This window comes from Lonchura striata, chromosome 1 (genome assembly GCF_050655825.1).
Source record: "Lonchura striata isolate lonStrDom1 chromosome 1, ASM5065582v1, whole genome shotgun sequence".
NCBI lineage: Eukaryota > Metazoa > Chordata > Aves > Passeriformes > Estrildidae > Lonchura > Lonchura striata.
Window position 1 is genome coordinate 63,707,325 of NC_140703.1, and position 21,530 is coordinate 63,728,854.

Here is a 21,530-nt window from a genome sequence, read left to right on the forward strand (position 1 = left end):
GCTTTGGGCCATGAGGGCAGAGACTTGATGTATCTAGAGTCACTCTCTTTCTAGAGAGATACTGCAGAGACTAAATAGTCCCCAGTGCAGTTAAGTGACTGTGGTTTAAATTATCAAATGCAAAATATTGGTTAGATGTTGTAGCAAAAATAGATTGACAGTAGGTACAGCAGTAACTTTTAGTCACCAATGGGCTGAGGTTTCCTTCAGCTATTTTTGGTAGGGTTTTTTGAGGGTTGGTTGGTTGGTTTGGTTTTGGATTTTCTGGGGTGGTTGGGAGGATTTTTTGTTTGTACTGTGTTTTTTGAAATGTGATCTTCTGTGTGTTTTCTTGTATTGATTACTCCTCTTTTCAGAAGTGGCTTTAATAGAAGTAGTAAGGGACTCTAGAATACAGCTAATACAACTGTCTCAAATCTGCAGTTAACTTGTATCTAATGGACTGCTGTTGAAACAGGAAAAAAAGCATTTGATATATTTAATAACTCAAAGTTAGATGGTTAAAATCCTTCTTGAAAAGTATGAGTGGTCTGAAGTATTTCAAAGCCTTAATCTTCTGTTGAGGTTCACATTTTGGTGGTTGGTTTTAGAGAAGGAGCAAAATTTATTGAGAGTTGTTGTCTGTTCTTAGTATGATGCAGGATTCCTGTCATTTTTCCAGGGGTCGCCTCTGTTTGATCGTATCAAGGAGTCAAAAGAGCGAGAAGGCCAAACTGATCAGCCTGAACCCACTTCTACTCCCAATATGCCTTTCCAGCATAACCACACTGCTGCAGACCTGTAAGTGAATGCCTGAGGTCCAGGGAAATAGGGAAATGTGAAGTTGATATTACCCTTAATATTCAAATCCTGCTGTATTCTGTTTTCCTACTTCTTAGGCTTGGTACTTAAGTTTTGTTAAACCATTGTATTTGCAGATATTTATTATACATTGAAAGTTAAATCAAATGTTGAAATATTTTCCCCCAGCCCTATCAAATGTGTAATTGTAAACTGTTGCATTACTTGCCTAGGAATAAACAAGTCCCTCTATGAGGTGTTGGGGATAACAGGTCACAATAGCAATTTATTTCTTCTAATGGGGAAAAGAGAAGAGTTCTTGCAAGTATTATTCATATAGAATTGAATAATGAAATTTCTTCATCCTGTGATGTTAAATGCTTAATGCATGTTGAACCTCCAGCTATCTTTCTCCTGTGAAATCTCCTAAGAAGAAGGCATCTGGACCTCCTCCAAGTGCTACTTCCCCTCCAGATGCTCAACCTGCTGTGACCCCCCAAACACAGAAAGTGCAGAAATCTACCTCCCTCTCTCTCTTCTACAAGAAAGGTTTGTTCCTTCTGCATGTGCTGACATTGCAGAGTTATCTCTTGCTCTTTATCCTTTTTGGTTTTGGCACCCAGCATTTCTGAAAAGTTTGTTGTGGAATCTGTAGTGAAAACCAGGCAAACCTCTGGAAGGAAGGGCAAAATGGTGCCAGCAGGTGGTTCCAATGTGCACTCTGCAAGTTAGAAGTGAAAACTTCCCTATCCTGGCTGTAAGAATGTCCATATGGGCTCAGATGGAGGGCTCTTCTATTGTAGCATCCTTTTCCCAGCAGTGTCCATAAGGAGAGGTCATGTGAAGCTAGACAACTGGGCAGACATGGCTGGTGCTTTCTCAGGCTTGATCTTTATCCCACCTGGGGAAGTTTTCTGAACCTTTTGTGCTGTATCTGCTTAGTAACTCTCAGCAGAGTTTGTGCTTGTTTGAATTGACATAGACATATGTGTGCAGTGTTGTTTGGGGTGGCCTTCCATGTTGTCCACTGTCTCTTGTATGAAAACCTTTTCCAGTTACTTTGAGCCTGCCTTCTACTACCTTCACTTGATGTCTGGTAGTTTTTTTTCTTGGAGACAGTGAACAGTGCAATGCTGTCCCTCCTTCATTGCATTCCTTTCATTTTGTATACTCCTGTTACAACAATTTCAGTTTATTTTTATTTGTTTCTGAAGTGTATCTACTGGCCTATCGTCGACTCCATACGCTGTTCCTTCACCTTCTCTCTGAACATCCTGACCTGGAGCCCTTGATCTGGACCCTCTTCCAGCACACACTGCAAAATGAGTATGAGCTAATGAGAGACAGGCACCTGGACCAGGTAACATGGACAGAAAAGTTTTTAGAAGTTAAAAAGACTCTCCTGAACAAAATGTTCTTTGTATGTTTTTAGCCATTAGAAATTGTACTCTGAGGTTTTTATTAATGTATTTATCACAGAAAGGAGGCCTTAGTTTAGACTGAAGTCTGTCATCTCACCTTTTTAAGCACTGGCAATTACTTGATATGGCACCTTCAAATAGCATTTTGACCTTTTTTCAAATTAATGAAGACAGACCACAATTTCTAATAATTTGCATAAAAATATAGTGATTTTCTTTGTGAAGACAACCTGCGTGGCTGTTAATTTTTTTGTTATTTTACCCTAAAATTACAGCATATGGTAGGAGTTTGAGAAGTTACTATCAACTCCAATTAGTCGTTTGTCACATACAAATGGAGGTAGCATTATGTTAAACTTAAGTTCTAGAAGTTCTTTCTGAATTGTTTGCTAGTTTATAGAGCACAGTCAGTAAAAGAAAGTTATTTCATAAGTTGAAATGAAGAAGCTGAATTAATTTTCAGTTGTCTTGTTTCTTTAATAGATCATGATGTGTTCCATGTATGGCATATGCAAAGTAAAGAATGTAGATCTTCAATTTAAAACGATAGTTTCAGCATACAAGGAGCTTTGCAACACAAATCAAGAGGTATGGAAGTTCTTAAATGTTATTCCTTCATAAAAATCTTAAAAACTAATTCTTTTCCCCTGAAATCAAACTAAACTACACTTGAACGTACAAAAGAAAACTTCTGTTTCACTGCATCTCCATATTGTGGAGGAGGAAATGGACTCTAATACTAAATATCTCTTAAACATCTTGCATAGATAGTTTAGTAACTTTCCTCATAAAACAAATTTCATTCCATCTTTTTAAAAATATGTAATAGTGGTTTATGACTGTGTTTGGAGCCTAAATGAAAAATTTATATATCTAGTGCTTATAAGATTTTCAAAAGTAACACAAGTTTCTTTGAGTTGTCTGACTTCCTTGGAGCATTTAGGGAAGAGAAGCAGCTTACTTTCTACAGAAGCTTTCAACAGAAACATGGTTTGATAGCAATAGAGATGTATGGCTATATATCAAACAGCTGTGTATGTATTAAAGTTACAGGCTTAATTCTAACATGAAGAAGTTCCTTCCTTCACAGGAACTTCAATGTACTGAAATTTTTGCACAGCACAGTAATTAAATTAATAGAAAATGCCTCACCAGTTAATGGAACTGTAGCATCCTCTCAGTAGCAGAATTTCTCATAGTCTATTTGTGGATCTTGGCTAAACTCCAGACTTCTGTCTCCAAGCCTATAGAACTATTTTATCCCCATCAGGTCAGTAATGAGTTTTTTAGCCTTCCAAGGCATGCACGGTAGTCTAGACTTTTTGACACATGTGTAAAAGCAAATTGTTCTTCAATTTGGAAAATGTTAGAACTACGTTCACACCAAGGGACTGTGCCAGTTAATGAAGTAGGTGCTTGTACTGGTGTTCAAAGACATTTGGAAAAATCCCCAACACTTTAGAGAAGTTACAATGGCTTACATACAACTCGTGTGCCATCCTAGCTCTTAAACTAACACAGACTTTGAGTGACTTTATGAGTTTGTCAAATCGAAAACTTTCATTCCTTTTATTTTTTTTAATCTGTGCATGATTTTCCCATTCTATGCAGACTTTCAAACGTGTTCTTATCAGAGAAGAAAAATATGACTCCATCATAGTCTTTTACAACTTAGTGTTTATGCAGAAGCTGAAAACAAACATTTTGCAGTATGCTTCCAGCAGGGTAAGCTATTATCTCTGTTCATTATTTAATAGACTAGAAATATATGGGCAATAAAACCTTATGATTATTTTATTATTCTTCTAGCCTCCCACTCTGTCACCTATCCCACACATTCCTCGTAGTCCATACCAGTTTTCCAACTCTCCTCGGCGTGTCCCTGCTGGCAATAACATCTACATCTCACCTCTGAAGAGCCCATACAAATTCTCTGATGGGTTTCAGTCACCCACAAAGATGACTCCAAGGTCTAGGTACGTTGTTGACAAACCCTTTTTTACTAAATTTAAGGTATTTGGGAGATTTTAGTGGAAGCAAATTGGAAAACTGCAGTCTAGGTTGTCAGTGGTCTGTGGCCATAATATAATTTCTGATTAATAGTTTTTTTTTGTGTATTTGGAATCTTTATTCATCATTCACCACTTTTGGGTTGTGCTCAAGGAGGATTTTTGTTGGTTTTTTCTCTTTTTTTCCTTACCCCCCACCAGAGAGGAGTTTCTTGACCTGGTTGCTTAGAAGTTGTTGGCTTTGACCCTGCATCACACTCCTGAAAAGCACAGATGAGCTTTGTCAGCTTCTTTAAAGGGAAAATACTTTTTTGCAACAAAACGTTTGTTTAGCTGGCTGAACAGAACGTTTTAAACGGTTGGTCACTGGTTCTTAGCAGATGAGGATGACAGTAAATGTACAAGTTTCCAGTGGCTATTCAGACTAGGATCAAGTGAATCCCACTGTGCACAAAAGTTTAAATGTTATTGTGTATTTTAGGTTGAAGTCCTGCATGATTTTGATTAGCAGAAATAAAGTTAGAGATAAGAGGATTATTGTCTGGGTACCCAGCACTGAAGGGTCTTCTGCTGATACAGGACAGACTATGGGGACATCTGGTTCTTTCAAGCCACAATTTCATTTCTGTCTGTGTGATTCAGTTTATTTGGTGATTGAGCATTCACTGGCTCAACACAGTAAAGCACAATATGGATCTGCACTGTTAAAGCAGGAAGAGAGAGGAAGAGACCTTGTTAATGCCTTGTGCTAATCTGTGCAAATTAGTTGATGCTTCTGTCATTGTTAAGTGCAGCTTAAACTTCTCTTCTTCATTTGGCAGAATTTTGGTGTCCATTGGAGAATCATTTGGGGTGAGTTTTAACATCTTTTATGTCTGGTCTTAAAATGCATGTAACTTTTAGAGGAATGGGATAGCATGCTTACATCTCCAGAGTAGGCCAGTGAGTGTACCTGATTTAATATAGTAATTACAGGGAAGTTCTGTAAACTCCTTTCAAATATCCAGCCTTCACTTTCAAAATGTGTTGCATTTATTTTAGTTGCTTTGGCACAAGATAAGGGTTCCTAAAACCTCCAGAGTTTTAGAACTCCTAATTTTTTGTGGAGAATCTGGAAAGTTGGAGTGTTTTCAGGATTTATTGGCAATTCCTTTCCTATTTTCTTGTCACTTCAGACTTATGAAAAGTTTCAAAAAATAAACCAGATGATGTGCAACAGTGAGTACCAGCTGAAGCGCTGTGCAGAAGCAGGAGCTGCTGCCCCAAAGCCACTGAAGAGGCTGCGCTTCGATATAGAGGGGACAGATGAGGCAGATGGAAGGTGAGAGATTGTCCTGGGCTTTTCAGAGATCTTGCACATATTGAGTTTTTGGGGCCTTCATCCTACTTCTTCCTGATATCCTATCTTGTGTTAATTTGCAAGCTTTAGCAGCTGTATCAAATGAGAGATGGAAGCATGAAGCTCCTCAGTTACATGCTTTGATGTCAAAAAGCAACTCACTTGATTTAAAGTTTAGGTTATGAAGGTAGTTATTTTTATTAATTTAACCTTATCCTTTCTTTCTGCAGTAAACACCTACCTCAGGAGTCCAAGTTCCAACAAAAGCTTGCAGAAATGAGTGAGTATTACTTTGCTTATAAATTTGCAGAGCACTGAGAGCTTGGGCCCACTCAGATGAAAACACTGTTCAACACTGATGTGATCTGGATAATTTGCTTAGCTTTTGTACTTCCTGCATATAATCTTGAAAATGCAGATTACAAAATGGAAATTTATGTATACAGGAAAATCATATGTAGGTTTTTTGTTGCTTTGCTTTTATAGGTAAATGTCTGAGACTGCTTTTTCTTCTACAGTGGGTCAGCATTTCTTTCAGATCTTATGGCATCACTTTTCTGTTTTGAAATGAAATTTAAATCTAGCTTGTGAAAAGCAAAATGGCCCCAGCCCCACATCTGAGTTGTGTTTTCCACTTGTGAGAAGGAGCATGCTTGGTCTGGCCAGGCATTCTCACTCTCTGAGAATCTGAGCTCTGCAGCTAAGCAGATTTGGCCATTAAAAACTCTTACATTGCTCATCAAGATAGGTGTGAGTGTGGATCCAGGTACCTCTGTTTTTAAGGTATAGAAAATGTTTTAGTGTTGACTTATGGCAGGGTTAAGAAAGGGAGCTCCGTCCAGAGGTGTTGGTGTGTGCCACTGAGGGGAAAAGACATTCCTGGGCAGGCTGTCTCTGGGATGTGAGCACTGCTCAGCCTGCAGCCTCTGCCTGGCTACAAGGCAAGATTCCTGATGTGACACTGACCATCTGCCCACCTGGAGGATGGAGATGGACACAATGAGGGGACAGAGACAATGAGAACTGAACAGGTGGAAGGAATTTCATAAGATCTGTAAGATTGAGCAAGAATGGCTGAAACAGTGCAAAATTATGTGTCCATCCTATGAGGAATTCAGTTTGTTTACAATAGAATAATGTACTTCTATCCCATCATTACAATTTTTTTTAATCAGTCTGAAGTAATTATGAAGAAAATATTCTTTGTTGGGTTTTCTTTGTAGCATCTACTCGAACAAGAATGCAAAAGCAGAAGCTGAACGATGGAAATGATACCTCAGCCAGTGAAGAAAAGTGAGATTCTTCTCAGGACCAGGGCCTGCACCACCAGCCCTCTTAAGATTGTTTTTGTTTTACAGCCTTCACTAATAGAGTTGCTTTTTAGTTGCTTTTTATTCCAAACTGCTAGTTGAAAGCATTTGTGCTTTTTAAATTGTTAAATGTTTTCCATGATACATTGCCTTATGATGTAGCATATATACAATGCAAGCCACTGAATTTAATTTATATATTTTTTGAGAATTTTTAAAAGGTCTTGGAAAGTGTCTGAATTTCCTGTTGCAGCATTACTGATTTAAGTCAGTTCAGTCTCATTGGATTGAGTTTTTTATGTCTAAAGATGAAAAGTTAGCTAGAGTGATTTGAAATGCACTAATTTTGTTTCTTAGATTTGATTTTTAGATTTTCATTACTTGCAAATTTTGAAAATGGTGGGCCAATTACTGCAAAGATTTCTGTCTCTGTTCATAATTAACACATCAAATTCCCATTAAATTAAACTGGGCAGCAGCTGGGGGCCTTGCAGAGAAGGGGCCTCGCCTCAGGAGTACCCGATTTCAAAGTGAGCTCAAATCACAGCCTTACTGCTGAAACCAACACTTGGCATTTTGTAGTTTTGCTTCCCCAGCTCTCACTTCAGTGTCATTTCAGAGGGCAGTTACACTGTCCCTCAGTTTGAATTTCTTGGATTATGAATCCCAAGAAGATTCATTCCAGAATCCCACAATGAATCTTCCAAGAAGCTGAAGCTTCTTCCCATATGCAGAGTAATTGATGTGCCCTTTCTTATCTTGGGAAACCTCAAGTATTAAAAGAAAAAAAAACCACAAACCACACCCCCCCAAAAACAAACAAACAAACACAAAACAAAAAACCAAACCTGAACCCCCCTCAAAAAACAACAAACTTAAACCATACCTGGTATACACAAGATTCCAAAATTCTAATGATGCAGAATTTTCTTTATTTCTTCAAATTTTCACCTAATTGTAGCCAAGCCAAACAGCTTGAGGAACAGCTGGAAGCTGAGTGTCTCCAGTTGGGTTCCAGGTAAGAGCAGCCTGGTCTCTAAAAGCACAGGGCATCCCCCATTGACCTTGCTGCAGCCTCTGCAAAAACCTGACCTGGGTGAACCCACGCTGGGAAAATCCATCTGCCTTTACTGAAAAGGCAGTTAACTGGGCAACTTATGAATGGTTGCAACTAGCAAAAAAACCCAAACAAAACCATCCAATACTTTTTTCATGTTTTGTATTTGTAAGTTACTGATTCAGATACTGGAACTTTTTTTGTAACAAGGAAGTTTTGTTAAAATAGCCAATTAACAAAAGCACATGCTTTATTTCCAGAGGATTAAAATACAGAAAATAAATAGTCTTGCTTTAAAACTACCCATTTTTATGAATTTTAGCTTTTGCAGCTTTTTAAATTAAGAACAAGTACAGTAAAAAAGCATGCTATTCATGACACAAATGTTTTAAACCAATGTCTTCCAGGGAACTTATTTACAAATTGTTTAGCTGATCCTAGAATACTTAGAGTAGGAAGTTTTTTAACGATCCATTCTTGTGTTGATTCAAAGCTAACCCTAGAACTACTAAAAATTCTATGAGCAGCAAAAACTATGAATTAATTTTAAAATAATATTGAGGGATTTTTTAGACTCAGTATGGCTTCAGCTTCCTTACTGAAAAATGCACACAACTTTCCAGAGTATGTTATGTTTGTTTTCTCACTTTCTGCAGTTTTATAGAAAGGATACATGTTAACAGTGGGGTGCACTGACTGTAAGCCCCGTTACAGCAGTCCTTTGGCAAGAGGGATGATACAGTATTTAATAGATTCATTCTTTACTGTGACAATGAATTATTTTTGGTTCAAACAGACTGAAGGCTTTACATCAAATGTACAATATTCTTTTATACAACTAATCAGTTTCTCGACTTTCAAGATAAATAAAATAGCTTTTAAAGGATTTATAGTCAATGTTTTTCTTATATTAGGTGATTTCCTATGGTACCTATCCAAATAAATACATATTGAAATTAATGGCTTTTTATTATATATGGAAATCTTACTGCGTTTGACAGTACTTTTCTTAGAGTGAGACCTTGCTGTACTAAAAATGGCCTGGAATATTGAAACTGTTCCAGGAAAAATGAAAATTTGGAATCACAGCAGAAGCTGAGCACAAAATGTGATGGCTATTTTAGGTGCTTACCATCAAGCATCAATTTCTGTAGAAAGCTGAAGCTCTGGGTCTAAGATGAGGTCAGGTAAATGATATCCTTTAAAGGCCCATTTCTGTCCATTGATGCTTAAGGGAATGGAATCTATCAGCTTGGCTCTGTAGCCATCTGAAGGTGGGTGAGCCAACTCCCAGTCTCTTCATCTGATGTTTTATACCTTAATCTCTTCCTGCTGTCCACTGTTTCCAAATGCTGTTTGTTCCTAAATGTCATAGGAGCTTGTTTCTTCTCCCCTGCCTTTGGAGTTGCAAATGAAGGATTTTGTGCCGAGGCAGCGCTCATGCAGAGGGGCTGTACTGAACAGCAGGTTCCTCAGAGGTACCAGAACAGCCACAGGGAGTGTAAGGGCACATTTTCAGGCACAGGAGTGGCTGCAGGAAGACACCTGTGTCACATGTGAAGCAGCTGAAGAAGATCATGGCTGTGTGACACCAGCACACAGTACAGGCTGAAATATTTTAAAATGTAACAAGCTTGTCATAATGTACATTTGCTTAAGAAACAATGATTGGTGTTCTGTTCTGATGACCATTTTATTAATTACATTTTATTAAGTCACCAGGGCATTGATTTATTTTAAAGGTGGAAATAGACTTGAAGAAATTCTCCAGCTTACAAATGTGTTATCTGGTGACAGTGATTTCATAAGAACACAAATAGCCTTCAAGGTACCTCTGTGAAATATTATCTGGTTTACTTTTTTTATCCCCACACACAGTCAACTCAGTCTACAAGCATCAAACTTCCTTCATTTTTACTGAAAAGAAAAAAGTCCCACTCAAACTGTTTTAAATATTATGGCATTTTTATTAATGGTCTATTAAACCAGGTAAGCTTACAAGGAAACAAAAAAAATCATTTATGTAAAATCAGGCTGTAAATTTTTTGTAAACTTTCTATGTCATTGAGTAGTGGGAAATGAATCCTGTCTCTCTGGGGCAAATAAATGCTTTGTTTACAAGGAAGGCCCATGGAAAGTGTTCAGATAATAGAAAACCAGCAGTTCACATAGTTACCAAGCATTGTAACAACTCTACAGGTGGGTACTAGATGACAAAGCAGTGCTGGCTTTTAGCTTCAGTAACTTAGGATAACCTTCAAATGATCCTACCCATGTAATTTGTTTTACTTTCCAGACTCCTTTCTGGAAAGTGGAACATTGCTCTTTATTTAAACCCCAGACACAGTTTCTGCTTGACCAAATTGTCACTTTTTAATAAATACCTTTTTTCTGTGGTATCATAAAACAGAACGATACTTGATTAAGTACTTAACCTGCAAGATACACAAACACAAGGTTGTTTCAGTCTCACCACAGTAAAATGAATCCCTAACAACTTCTGAATTGTCCCATGGTTGGTTTTCAAGCACATATTTACATCCATGCACCCACATTTAACCACCTAAGCCAGTAAGGGTGTGTTTTTTTTTTTTAACACATGCAACAGAAAATTAAAATTTAAATAAATAAATGTTTCTATGAAAGTAACACTATCACAAGTAGGTCAGATGATACAGAATAAAAGCCAATGCTGACACACTGCATCTTTAGAATCACCCTCATTCAGTCCAGAAATGCTTTTTCTCATAACTACAAGCTTTTTCTATTATTCTGAAATTGCAAGTAGGCTTTAATGCATATGGTTGGTTGGAAATAATGAGCAGGAAGGAAGTAAACTGGAAAAAAAAAGACATTTGGTTCTAAAAGCCAAAGATGTCTTGTTCCAAGCAGCATGCCGTTTAAGCTGCAATCTCTGTTCAACTACTTTGTTCTGAACTTGAGCTAATGGAGGAGAGTGGTGTCCCTCTCCTGTACTATCATTCTATGCAGCAGCATCCCCAGAGAGCCAGAGAAGGTTTCTGATAGATCTTGAGCCAAAAAACCCCTCATCATGTCACATTTGTAGTTTTCTGTTTGATTCTTCCGAGTAAAACAACACAAACATGTGGAGAGACCTTTCATAATACCATAGGAGAGCTGGAGTGACCACTGCCAAGCCAGTACCAGGGGTGGAGGTGCCCAGCTGGTTCCATTTCCCAGTGAGACTGGCTGTGTGCCAGTGTGATGCCATTGGGGTGGGTGGGACAGCGGCTGGTGGCAGCTGCTGCCCCAAGGCTGGGACATGGTTGTACGCCCTCATTCCATGCACTGCCACCCTGAAAGAAGTGCTGGCAGGTGACTCTGGCATCTCAGACTTACCCAGGGATGTGCAGCCTTGGCTTACATGGAATCCCTTGTGTCCATACTGGTATGATCAGTGCTGGGCCACAGCACACAGGGTTGGCATTAAAAGTGTGCCTTACTGTGACACTGTTTCACTGTCTGCAGCAACATCTGTCTGTGTGCTGGTGTCAAGTGTTTCTCAACACAAACTTAACAAAACCCATCTCCTCCCACAGCAAAGCTGTGTTTTTGATGAATCTGCATTATCTATTGGAAAGGGTTTGACCACCTCTGTTTGAATACAAAACACTGACACAGCTGCTAAGAACAGATTTACGCTGCTGGAGGAAGTCGTACTCACCACTGAGGGGGTGGCAGAATGTGCTTGTTAGCAGTAGATAATCCAATATATTTCTAGTGAGGGTCTGAGGCAAATGTCTCAAACACAAGTAAATATTTACCACAGCATTTTCTAAAGTACTTGCTCATCACCCTCTTCCTAAGTAAATTCTGCTACCTGTGTGCTTCACCTTTCCATTCACACACACAGGGCCTGGGGTGTAGGGGGTACTAGTCACTACTACTCTTCCTCTTTTTTCTCCTACTCTTCCACAAACATCAGAATTGTTTGAGAAATGAGCCTCTAATATAGTAAAGAACAGCTATTTCCACTTTTAGACATGAAGCTGTGACAATTTAAGGGAATTAAGTTCTTGGAAACCACATTTCAGGATTAGAACAGGTCATCAAAGGATGCTGTGGCACAGCAGGGACCTGCAAGAAGGTTGCATGACTACTTACATAATTATATTTGTGTACTGAGCCTGGTCATCCAGCTTTTTGTCTTCCCCCTTTGTAAAATACTGCAAAAGGCACTTGAAGTCACTTCACTCAGTCAAAATCTTAAATTCTCAGGGTTAATTCACAGTTAGAAAATTCAAGTAAATGCTCCATAAGCCCCACACATCTTCTGTAATGGGGCAAATCTCTGTCTGTGCAGCACTGGGTGGGTTTTTCACCTTAATTTACTTCAGCCAGTTAGGAATGAAGCATCTACTCTACCTTAGCCACCAATGATCAGTGCTGGGAGAGAGGCATGTCCAGAGGGCATCTCCTCTCTCCTGAACAGTCCTGAAAGGAAAGTGGAGTAGTCATCTCACAGCTCTGACCACAGGAGAATGTGAAATACCATATTTGGACAAGACATCTTTATCACCATTTGGAATACAGTATCAGTTCACTCTTAAAATTTAATTAATTTGAAGTTACCACTTCAAAATCACCTTTTTCTCAATTTTTCTGAAGTTGATCTGTCTGAGGAGAGATAGTAAAACAGGAATAAATAAGCCTCAAGGAGAACTTCCTTTTCTTGAAAGCTTGTTAAGGTTTCTAACTAGGTGGTTTTCTTAGTAGTTAAACTCACAGCCTGACAATTCACATCCAGACAAACTTGGTGAGTGCTTCCATTGGGGTGCCAGGGACATATCTGGTGTAATGGAAAAGGAGATCCTGTTAATTCTGGCTAAACAATGAGAAAAGTGCTGGGAACTCAAAACTCTAATAGCCTGCTTAAGCTCCTCATTAATTAACTCCAAATAAACAGCAAGTGAGACATAACTGCCTACAAATCAGAAAGCCTCTCATCCTAAAGAACTTACAGTATTTTACCATATGTCCAGAAAAACAAGTTTGTATCTTCACTGGATCATAAAAAGGAGCCCACTATAGCACACTAACTGAGTTTTGAGACAAAAAAAACTCTGTGAAAGTTTTAGCAGCAAACAGGTCACTGTCCCATAAAATCCAAACACAGTTAAAAAAAAAAAAAATTAGACAGACTAGATAATGACAAGCTTGGTTTGGTTGACTTTGAGTAGGAAAGGGTAGTTATTACATTAGATTTTTGTGTTAAATTCTGGCTTTTGGCAATGAACAGTCACCACACACCTACACTGTAGCCATCCTTACAACAAAGCCTACATGTTAGTGGACTTCTACACACTCCCTAAGCTGATGGGCACCGAGACTGTCCTTCCAAACCACTGCATGTTCTGACCTTGGAGGAGTTCTCCAAAGGAAAAGTATTTCCAGAAGGGAAGAGGACGTGCTCTTCAGCTTGGTAGTAGTCAGACCTCAATTTCGGAATGCTCCCACTCTGCTGGCTTTGCTAATGAAGTTTTTCAGGAGGTCATGGTCCATTTCTGCAAAGCCTTGAGTTTGTGTAACAACAGTCAAATGGTTTATGCAAAATCTGAAGCAAAATTCTTCCAAGTCCTAGAACAAATTTGAGTAATTTGTAATATGAATGACTGATAAAATTATTAACATTATTACTTTGTTTCAAATCTGTCATTTAATTAGAAGAGAATATACCAGATTGTGTCCATTATCAATTCCTTTTCTGATCCTTTTGATGAGATCACAAATGATAGGATGAATTTTTTTCATACAAACTATTCAATAAACAAACTTGGAGAAAACAGGAGTAGCCACCTAGATCGAGTCTAGAACTTCATCACATTTACTAGCATTTATTACACATTCATTAGAAAAGTTACCAACAGGTGAAACCATCCAATTGCCCCAAAGAGAACTACTAGAGCATTAATAACTCTTTTCTTGTCTTCCCTGCACTGCATTTAGTAGTGGTCCTGTGAAAAACAGCAGATCTGCTTGTCATGCTGGAAATAAAAGCAAAATATGATGAAAAAGGAGATGATGCTTGCTGAACACAAACTGTGTGGTAGGATACATGCATATTTCATGGCAAACCTAGGAATTGAATCCCTATGTCTAATGGGATTCCCAGATAGCACAAAGGTTCTGTCTTGTCCTGGTCTCACTGTAAGAGAATGCTCAGCTGTTCAGCACAGGATGGGTACAAGCCATCAAGCCAAACAACCAGGACTGCATGCAGAAAATTCTTCCCACTCAAACTCCTCACAACAATGCCAATTCTTCTCTCCATGCACTGGCTCAGTCTCCTTTAGTTGGCTCCTATGCAACAACTTTCTGTGAAAAAAAATTAATTACCTTCTGCAGCCAGAGCTGGAGCCAGCAGCAAGGAAGACAGAATTGATCCAAAAACTATAAAACTCTTCAAGGGTTACAGCAAAAAGAGTAACCCATGCCAATTTGATCCTGTATTAACTATAAAAACATTGCAGCCTAGGATTAATAGTAGATTCCATGCTGCAAGATGTAACTAAAGCACAAGATATCTTTAAAGAGGAAATACAGTATAACAAGTATCTCTCATCAAAAACTACTGGAAAAGTAAAGTAGAAAAGGAATGAGAATAGAAGCAGCACAAAATCAGAGGAAATAAAAAAAAAAATCAAAGACAGTAACACCTTAAGTTCCAGCAGTGTTCTGAAATGGTACTGTGAGAACTTGAGCTGCTTTACAGTCAATGTGTGAACTTTTATGCTAGCTAAAATGATCAGCAGCTAATTCTTCTGATGCTGGTATGAAGAGGACCATAGTTCATAGAGAATCCCGACCACTCATTTTGGAGTTTCAAGAAATACTGTCTTTTTAATTCTGTTTTATAGAAGATGATTAGACTAAACTTTGCTACAGGTGTGTCAGAAATATGCCTTAAAACAACTTGTAGTAGAAACTCTATTTTCTGGGGAGAGGAAAATATATTTTCATACTTCTTAAATTCTAACAGATGTATACAGTAGTCAACTCAGTCTTCATTTGCAAGGTGAATGGCATGTCACACACCACTATAATCTTTCACTTGCAGTGCTCATATTTAATGACAAAAAATGGAATTCTGTATTTTCAAACTTCCAAAATACAAAGCCTCTTTCATAATCCTTCTTTTGGCAGTTTTCTACTGAAGTCCTGACACAGTGCACATGGTTCTCAAACCAGGACTTACTATATTAATGTAGTACATAGAAGATCCTGGTTTATCCCACGATTCTTTAGACAAAGGTTATCCCTATATCTTTGATAAAGAAATCTTTGCTGCACTTCCACCCCTTTCTGAGCTGTGGGTGTAGGGAGGAGGGCAACAATACACTGCCAAGTTTGGCACATGCTGCAGCCAGGGCAAGTGAACCAATTCATCATCTGACAATTGTGTTAAACTGTTACATGTTTTGAAAGAGCAAAACACTGAATCATACAAGGAAGAGGAGGATAACATGTATTTAGTTATCCAGCCACACCCCTTTTATTGTGTCTCAGGCTTTGTGAACTCTGCTACTTTGTTCAGGTTAGTTTTACTACCTCACAAAATACCTAAACATACCTTTAACTACTTCACCAGATACAGACCAACCAAAAATACTTCGGCTTTGAAGATGTTCAGAAATTTTGGAAAGCTTGTAAGAGGAGAAACTAAAGAATAAAATTATAATGAAAAATCTGCTGTTAAGAGAACCAAACTATTGCATCATGCCTTCTTGTAGAGTCTTCCCTGCTATGGTGGGCTTACTGCAGCAGCACGCCACACTGAAAGCACAAATCCTCTGTGACCCAGCCCTCCACGCCCTCTGCTTCTGATACCTGGGTTACAAATGCTTTGTCACTGGCAGCTGGCACTCTTACTATCTACTGATCTCTTGTTATCCTCTTTCAATGCATAGAACTCCCTGACTTCCAGTCTCCTCTTTGCAACTCCTACACAAATTCATCTCCTGTAGTTTGCTGTCTCCATACAGCACTAATGCAACATTTTTAATTCAGTTTGTTTCAGTCTCTTCTACTTGCCTCCCATACCTGAAAAGTATTTATAAAAATGTCCCCTACATCTAAAATACAGAAGCAGACTTTTTGAGTAATAAAACTCACCACACAGTTATTTCCACAATCACCACAGCATTAAGAAGATGAGAAAGGGAAAATGTCTTTGAATACCAAAAAAGCACGGATAAGAGGTTGAGTGCTAGTGACTCATTCCAGAAAAAAGGGCAGACCAGATGACAGGATATGGCAGGGGGTGGGGGAGGAATATTAACAATAGCTAATTTGTTGTATGTCAGCATAATTCACTGTAAACAGTACTGCAAACGTGGATTTTTTAAATAAAAGCACAAGCATAAATATGCAGGGACTTTACAGGGAATTTCTCCCACTACCTATAAAAGTCAGTACCAGAATGATTGTACCAGACTCCAGCAGACAAAATTACCAGGTGGAGAACTCAGGAAGTGAAAGAACAAAATCCAAAGGAAGAGATGCAAATGGCAGTGAGAAATTTGCATGCCATGCCCTGCAATGCCACATGACAAGGAAGGAAGCAGATTAAGAACCCTGACTCACAGGGCAAGCCAAAAGGGCAGGAAGAAAACACTAAACTGGGTGTTTTAAACTTTTTATTTAACAGCTTAAAAAGGGGAAAAAAACATTTGTTAAGCCAGAAAGGGAAATTACAGTATCATGCCTCATCAGTTAAATACAGTCATGTTTACATTAGGCAGCTTCATTTCTCAGAAAACAACTGTTACCTGAAGAGAAGTTCTTACCTGAGCTTCGTACTTGACCGCGGCAGAAAGGAGAGCAATGGCATTCTCTTCACAAATGCCTTGTTTGATCGTTTGCTGGCAAAGCTTTTTCAGTCTGTTTTCTCTGTACAGCGTTGCCAAATCCAGCAGCCCTGTGAAAATTTATACAGCTTTAACTATTCTGGTGCAAAATATATTACTCTCTTTTCAAATTAATCAATCACCCTTTTGTTTTAGGCCGAATTAATCAAAGACTTGCTCTGTTTTTTTTCCCTAGATGATGCATGCATTTTTTAAATCCCCTATATACCTATCAAAAAAGGAACCATTTTATTACTGTGCAAATGTTCTGTTCTCTTGTTCTCATTGTGGACATCAATCACTGACTTGCATCCTCTAAAATTCATGCAGGGAAGATCTCCCTTTTCATTCAGGATCAAAAATTGCTACAGCTACTCAAACAAGTAAACTTTTTCAGGATGGCATTAGTGCCTTTCTAAATAAAACAAAGTTCTTAATAAGAACAGCAACAAGTTCTTTCTGAAAACTTTTCACCTTCGATCTCATTGCATGCCCACCACTCATCCTCCTTGGGCATGTTTCCTACTACTGCATCCTTTCTTCCTGACACCTGCCAAAATCAAGATTAAAGTGCTAATGAAACTAAAATCAACAAGCCCTACTTTCCTTACTCTGTAATAAAACATAGACTGAACTTTTCAAAAACAGTAATCTGGAGTAATTTCCATTTATGGCAAATACCTATTGCATCTTCAGGAGGGAGCCTAATGTTGTCTGTATACAGATATTCCAGGAAGGCTCGGTAAACAGGATAAGAAAATTCACTCATTTCTATAATTTCATCATCATTATTGAGTATGGAGCGAAAATGTTCACACCTACAAAACATGAACAAAGATTGTACACTGCAAAGAATTAAGCTTGAAAGATAAGCTGCAGCAAGAAGCTGGTAAAAACAATAAGTCAGTTCTACAGACTAAATACAAAAGCAGAACCTCTAGCTACATGATTTCTTGCTTTGAACATGTTCATTTCTTTAAGCCTCATAAGCCTGATATATATAATTCAGAACTTATTCCTGTTGTTAATATTTTATGGCAGGCTCAATTTTTACTTACAATACCTACAAGGATTATCCATCTGGTTTTGATGCCATGTTCTTAAATATATTATACATTAACAATCAATTTTATTACCTGTCTCGTAGCACATGAAGTTTACAATCAACTTAGACATTTCTGAGATTCGACCCTGATTTCTCCAGCATTTCCCAATGAAGAGGAAATTTATTAATAATTTTAGATATCATTTACTCAAGTGTCTGAGTTCATACACAATTTAGCATTAATCATTACATTTAAGGATTAAATTATTGAAAGTGAAGACACTGTCACTCAGCTCTTTCAACATCTTTTCCTTACAAGTCTGAACACTTTTGTGACAGATACAAACAAGGACAAAGCACTGCCTTTGGTAGCTGTAATCTGCAACTACCAGTTCACAGTAATTTACAATGCACTGGAACTTACTTGTTCCCAAAAAAGCGTCCTAACATGAGCATTATTTTCAAAATGTTTGTTGATAAAAAATCTCCACTTCTGATAACTTTTTCTACAGCCACAATTTAATCATACTTTGTACTACACTAATCTGTAACTCTCCCACATCTGAATTTTTCTCCTCTTTTACTCAAACTTCCTTGTAAAAAGTAAGATGGTTTCCTTTTAATGTCTCTGAGAAAAAACTAGAACTTAAAGACAGTATCACTTAAATCCAAATGAAAAATTATTTAACTAACTACTTAAGTTCTTCACATTTTACTTGTTAATGAGAGAATTTTATCTTATTGTTTGGGGATTTTAATAAAATAATGGAACCTCTTCTCAAATTCATAAAGAAATAAAGTCATTATCTAGCTTCTGCCACATTTTTTACCACATTCTGGCATTGAGAGAGGCAGACAAAACCTCATTGTCTTGCCTCCCAGAGCCCCATGTTAAGTAGTGATGACCATGCTATCCATCCAACATGGATCAGACCTTGGGAATGCTTTGTGCTCCAATGGCACCACACAAACGTCAGAGAGAAGGTGGTACACACTGATCCCTGAAAAATTAATAAGTAAATGAAAATAAAAATTGGTTAGCACACATCCTCTGGTCTGCAAAGTATCTTGGAGTGACTCATCCTTTGGAGTGTCTTTCCCTGTCACTATCCCTGAGCAGACACAGCCCAGACACCCAGCTCTGGCTGGCTGAATGCAGAGCTGGTAAATCCCATCCATGCACTGGGATGTCTCTGCTCCTGCAGGCAGTGCTGGCCTTGGGCTGCTCTCACAGAGCTGGGTGTTCCCTGGCATTCCTCCACCACTGCCAGCCAGTAACCACCAACAACGGGATCCAGTTCAAGAACAGGAATGAAACAAGATGGAAACAAGTCCTCATGAGCAGTAAAGAAATGACAAAACAATAGAAGGGAATTTTACCAGCATTGCTTTCATGATAGTGCTACAGGCCATATGTTGCAAAACACCTTTTTAAATACTTTGATCCAGTTGCACCATGAGAGTAAAGAAAATATTAATTTTACAGTGTGTGCCCGATGTTTTGTTAGTCCTTCACAGTATTCTGGTAACACCACATATGTAAATCCATTTTAGAATTAGACACATTTTCTTCACAGAATTGCTCTGCTTTCCTCACATAATGTGAGGAAAGCAGAGCAAGAAAAAGGAAATAAGGGAAAGCTACATATAGTCTGATTATAAGGAAAATGAACCTCAGGAACATTTTGGACATACACAAGATTTGGTGTGGTATCTGATGGAGAACATATGGCATTCCAAATGAAGAGGGTGGACTATAGGCATGAATGTAATGTACAAGCAATGAAACCAGTAAAGGGAAGACAAAAGTAATACAGGTAATCAGAGCAGTAAGAGGAGAGTAGAAAAAAAAAAAGCCCAAACAAACAAGGACAGGCAAAACTCAACAGGGAATTTTAATTTTACACAGTAATATAAAAGAAATCACTAACAGGACTCAAGAGCAAAAGTAGGAAGATCAAAGTAGTGATAAACAGAGAGATAGCCAAGCATTTTGAGAAAAAAATAGCAAATAAAAAAATATGATAATAATGAGGAGGATGAAGTAGAAGTAGTTGGCAAGGTAGAAGTGATCTAAAGCAGCTTCTCTAGAATATCACTGGAGAAACCACATTAGCAGTAACAAATTAATCTCTCTGCATGTTAATAACAATGAGACCATTCTGTAGATCTGCTTACATAAAATCTTGCCATAAAGTGGCCTTAACTTGCAAAAAAGTTGTAAAAACAGAAAAAAAACCCAACTTAAAATCAAACTCACTGATAAGAATGTTTAAAACACATAGAACAAATCTGTCATAGACGGGGAAAAAAGATCATCTGGATAGCATCTACAGAAGTAGCTGGAACATCTGAATGGTCCTGTGGAAGGAAAGAGTACCAAGAATAAACACAACCTCCTCAAATCATTCTGGTGGAGGAAGTCAAGCATATAAAGGAGGAAAAAACTGATTCTAAGTACCGAGAAGACAGCAGAAGGAAGTGAGCCTTTTCCTGGGCAGAGAAAGGTTATTGGAAATCAAGGTCAAGGCCATTTAGAAGCACAAAGGAGAATATCAGATGGAGGGCAGTGATGGAAAGGCAGGCAGTAGAACAACATGTCTGATAATTACAGAGAGAGTAACAGGGAAGAAAGCAGATGAGTCCCTGACTCAGGGAAAAGGGAATTTGTAAGAATAAATCAAGAATTGTTTTGCAGTGATGACTCAGCACAGGGGACTACACTACACAGTTTAGCTTATGCAATTTATAGTGTTTGTTTCTTACCTAATTTTAAGAAGAACTTTATGAACATGAATGTATTTTCCATCCACTAGGAACTTCAGGTCTGCAGTTTCAGGGTTGTCAAATTCCTTCTTTAGTGACTGGGCTACTGTTAGATGGTCATCAGGCTCTAGAATAAGTAGGGGACTTTATACAATGTAGTAAGCAATACAAATATCTCTCACTACAACATTCTGGGTATCTGTCAGCAATTAAAACTCTTAATTAATACATCTCCTTAAAGCTAGTAAAACACCCCAGCAGCTCATGTGTTCTGTCTAGGACAGAAAAGAAAAGAAAGGACAGCTTTCTTCAGTCCTTTCTAGCTTCCTGCTCCAAGCAAATATCTCTATTAAAAAACCTGTGAAAAAACCCTCTAACTCACCTATATAAGGCAGAAAAAAAAAAAAGTCTCAGAAGTTTACTGCTCCATATGATATAAAATGCTATCAACATTAGTGAGTAAATTATATCAAATTGAAACTGTTATTACAAGAGCCTCAAAAGATCATTAAAAATTCATAATAAAATTTTCTGAAATGCTTCCATAAGGAGACATTATATTACAGCAAAAAATAATCTATTACAGAAATAACATATTGGTTGGCAGTGAAACTGCCCAGAGCAATGTCCCTAAAAGTAAATACCAACACTTACAAGTTTATTCTAAAAGAATAGCTTTCCCTGGACTTAATGGTGTTAGAAGCACAGTGTGTCAAGGTCTGCATATTCCTGTTTGTGTCATATGTCTGTATATCCCACAGTGCACATGATATTTGCATTAAAATGTTACCAAACAGCTTTGAAAAGTTACCCTTATCAGCACACAAAATATTTTACCTCCTGAACTGATCCAAATCTCCATCACAAAGCCTCAGAGAACTGTCTTCTTTAATACTACTAAAAAAAAAATCAACAACCCACTCTACCCCCAAATCT

At 38.0% G+C, this 21,530-nt stretch overlaps 2 protein-coding genes across 15 annotated transcripts in view; one reads left to right on the forward strand and one right to left on the reverse strand.

Moving 5' to 3' along the window:
- The window catches only part of RB1 (RB transcriptional corepressor 1), a 71,733-nt gene extending 62,931 nt beyond the window's left edge, over positions 1 to 8,802 (forward strand). The window contains exons 18-27 of the mRNA XM_021528421.4: positions 662 to 780; positions 1,184 to 1,329; positions 1,995 to 2,140; positions 2,685 to 2,789; positions 3,813 to 3,926; positions 4,011 to 4,177; positions 5,032 to 5,062; positions 5,386 to 5,531; positions 5,780 to 5,829; positions 6,773 to 8,802. Coding sequence (XP_021384096.1) covers positions 662 to 780; positions 1,184 to 1,329; positions 1,995 to 2,140; positions 2,685 to 2,789; positions 3,813 to 3,926; positions 4,011 to 4,177; positions 5,032 to 5,062; positions 5,386 to 5,531; positions 5,780 to 5,829; positions 6,773 to 6,846 — 1,098 coding nt within the window. The 3' untranslated portion in view covers positions 6,847 to 8,802. The remainder of the gene's footprint in view (positions 1 to 661; positions 781 to 1,183; positions 1,330 to 1,994; positions 2,141 to 2,684; positions 2,790 to 3,812; positions 3,927 to 4,010; positions 4,178 to 5,031; positions 5,063 to 5,385; positions 5,532 to 5,779; positions 5,830 to 6,772) is intronic.
- Positions 8,803 to 9,860: 1,058 nt separating this feature from the next.
- Positions 9,861 to 21,530, reverse strand: part of LOC110469558 (RCC1 and BTB domain-containing protein 2) — a 32,995-nt gene continuing 21,325 nt past the window's right edge. For 8 of the 14 annotated variants that reach the window (XM_021528422.3, XM_085577701.1, XM_021528424.3 and 5 more), the window contains 4 exons: positions 20,595 to 20,721; positions 17,465 to 17,601; positions 16,724 to 16,854; positions 9,861 to 13,514 (listed from right to left, as the gene is read on the reverse strand). In XM_021528422.3, the coding sequence (XP_021384097.3) occupies positions 13,374 to 13,514; positions 16,724 to 16,854; positions 17,465 to 17,601; positions 20,595 to 20,721 (536 nt within the window). In that variant the 3' untranslated portion in view covers positions 9,861 to 13,373. The other 6 variants (XR_014954738.1, XR_014954726.1, XM_085577719.1 and 3 more) reach the window with 6 other exon arrangements.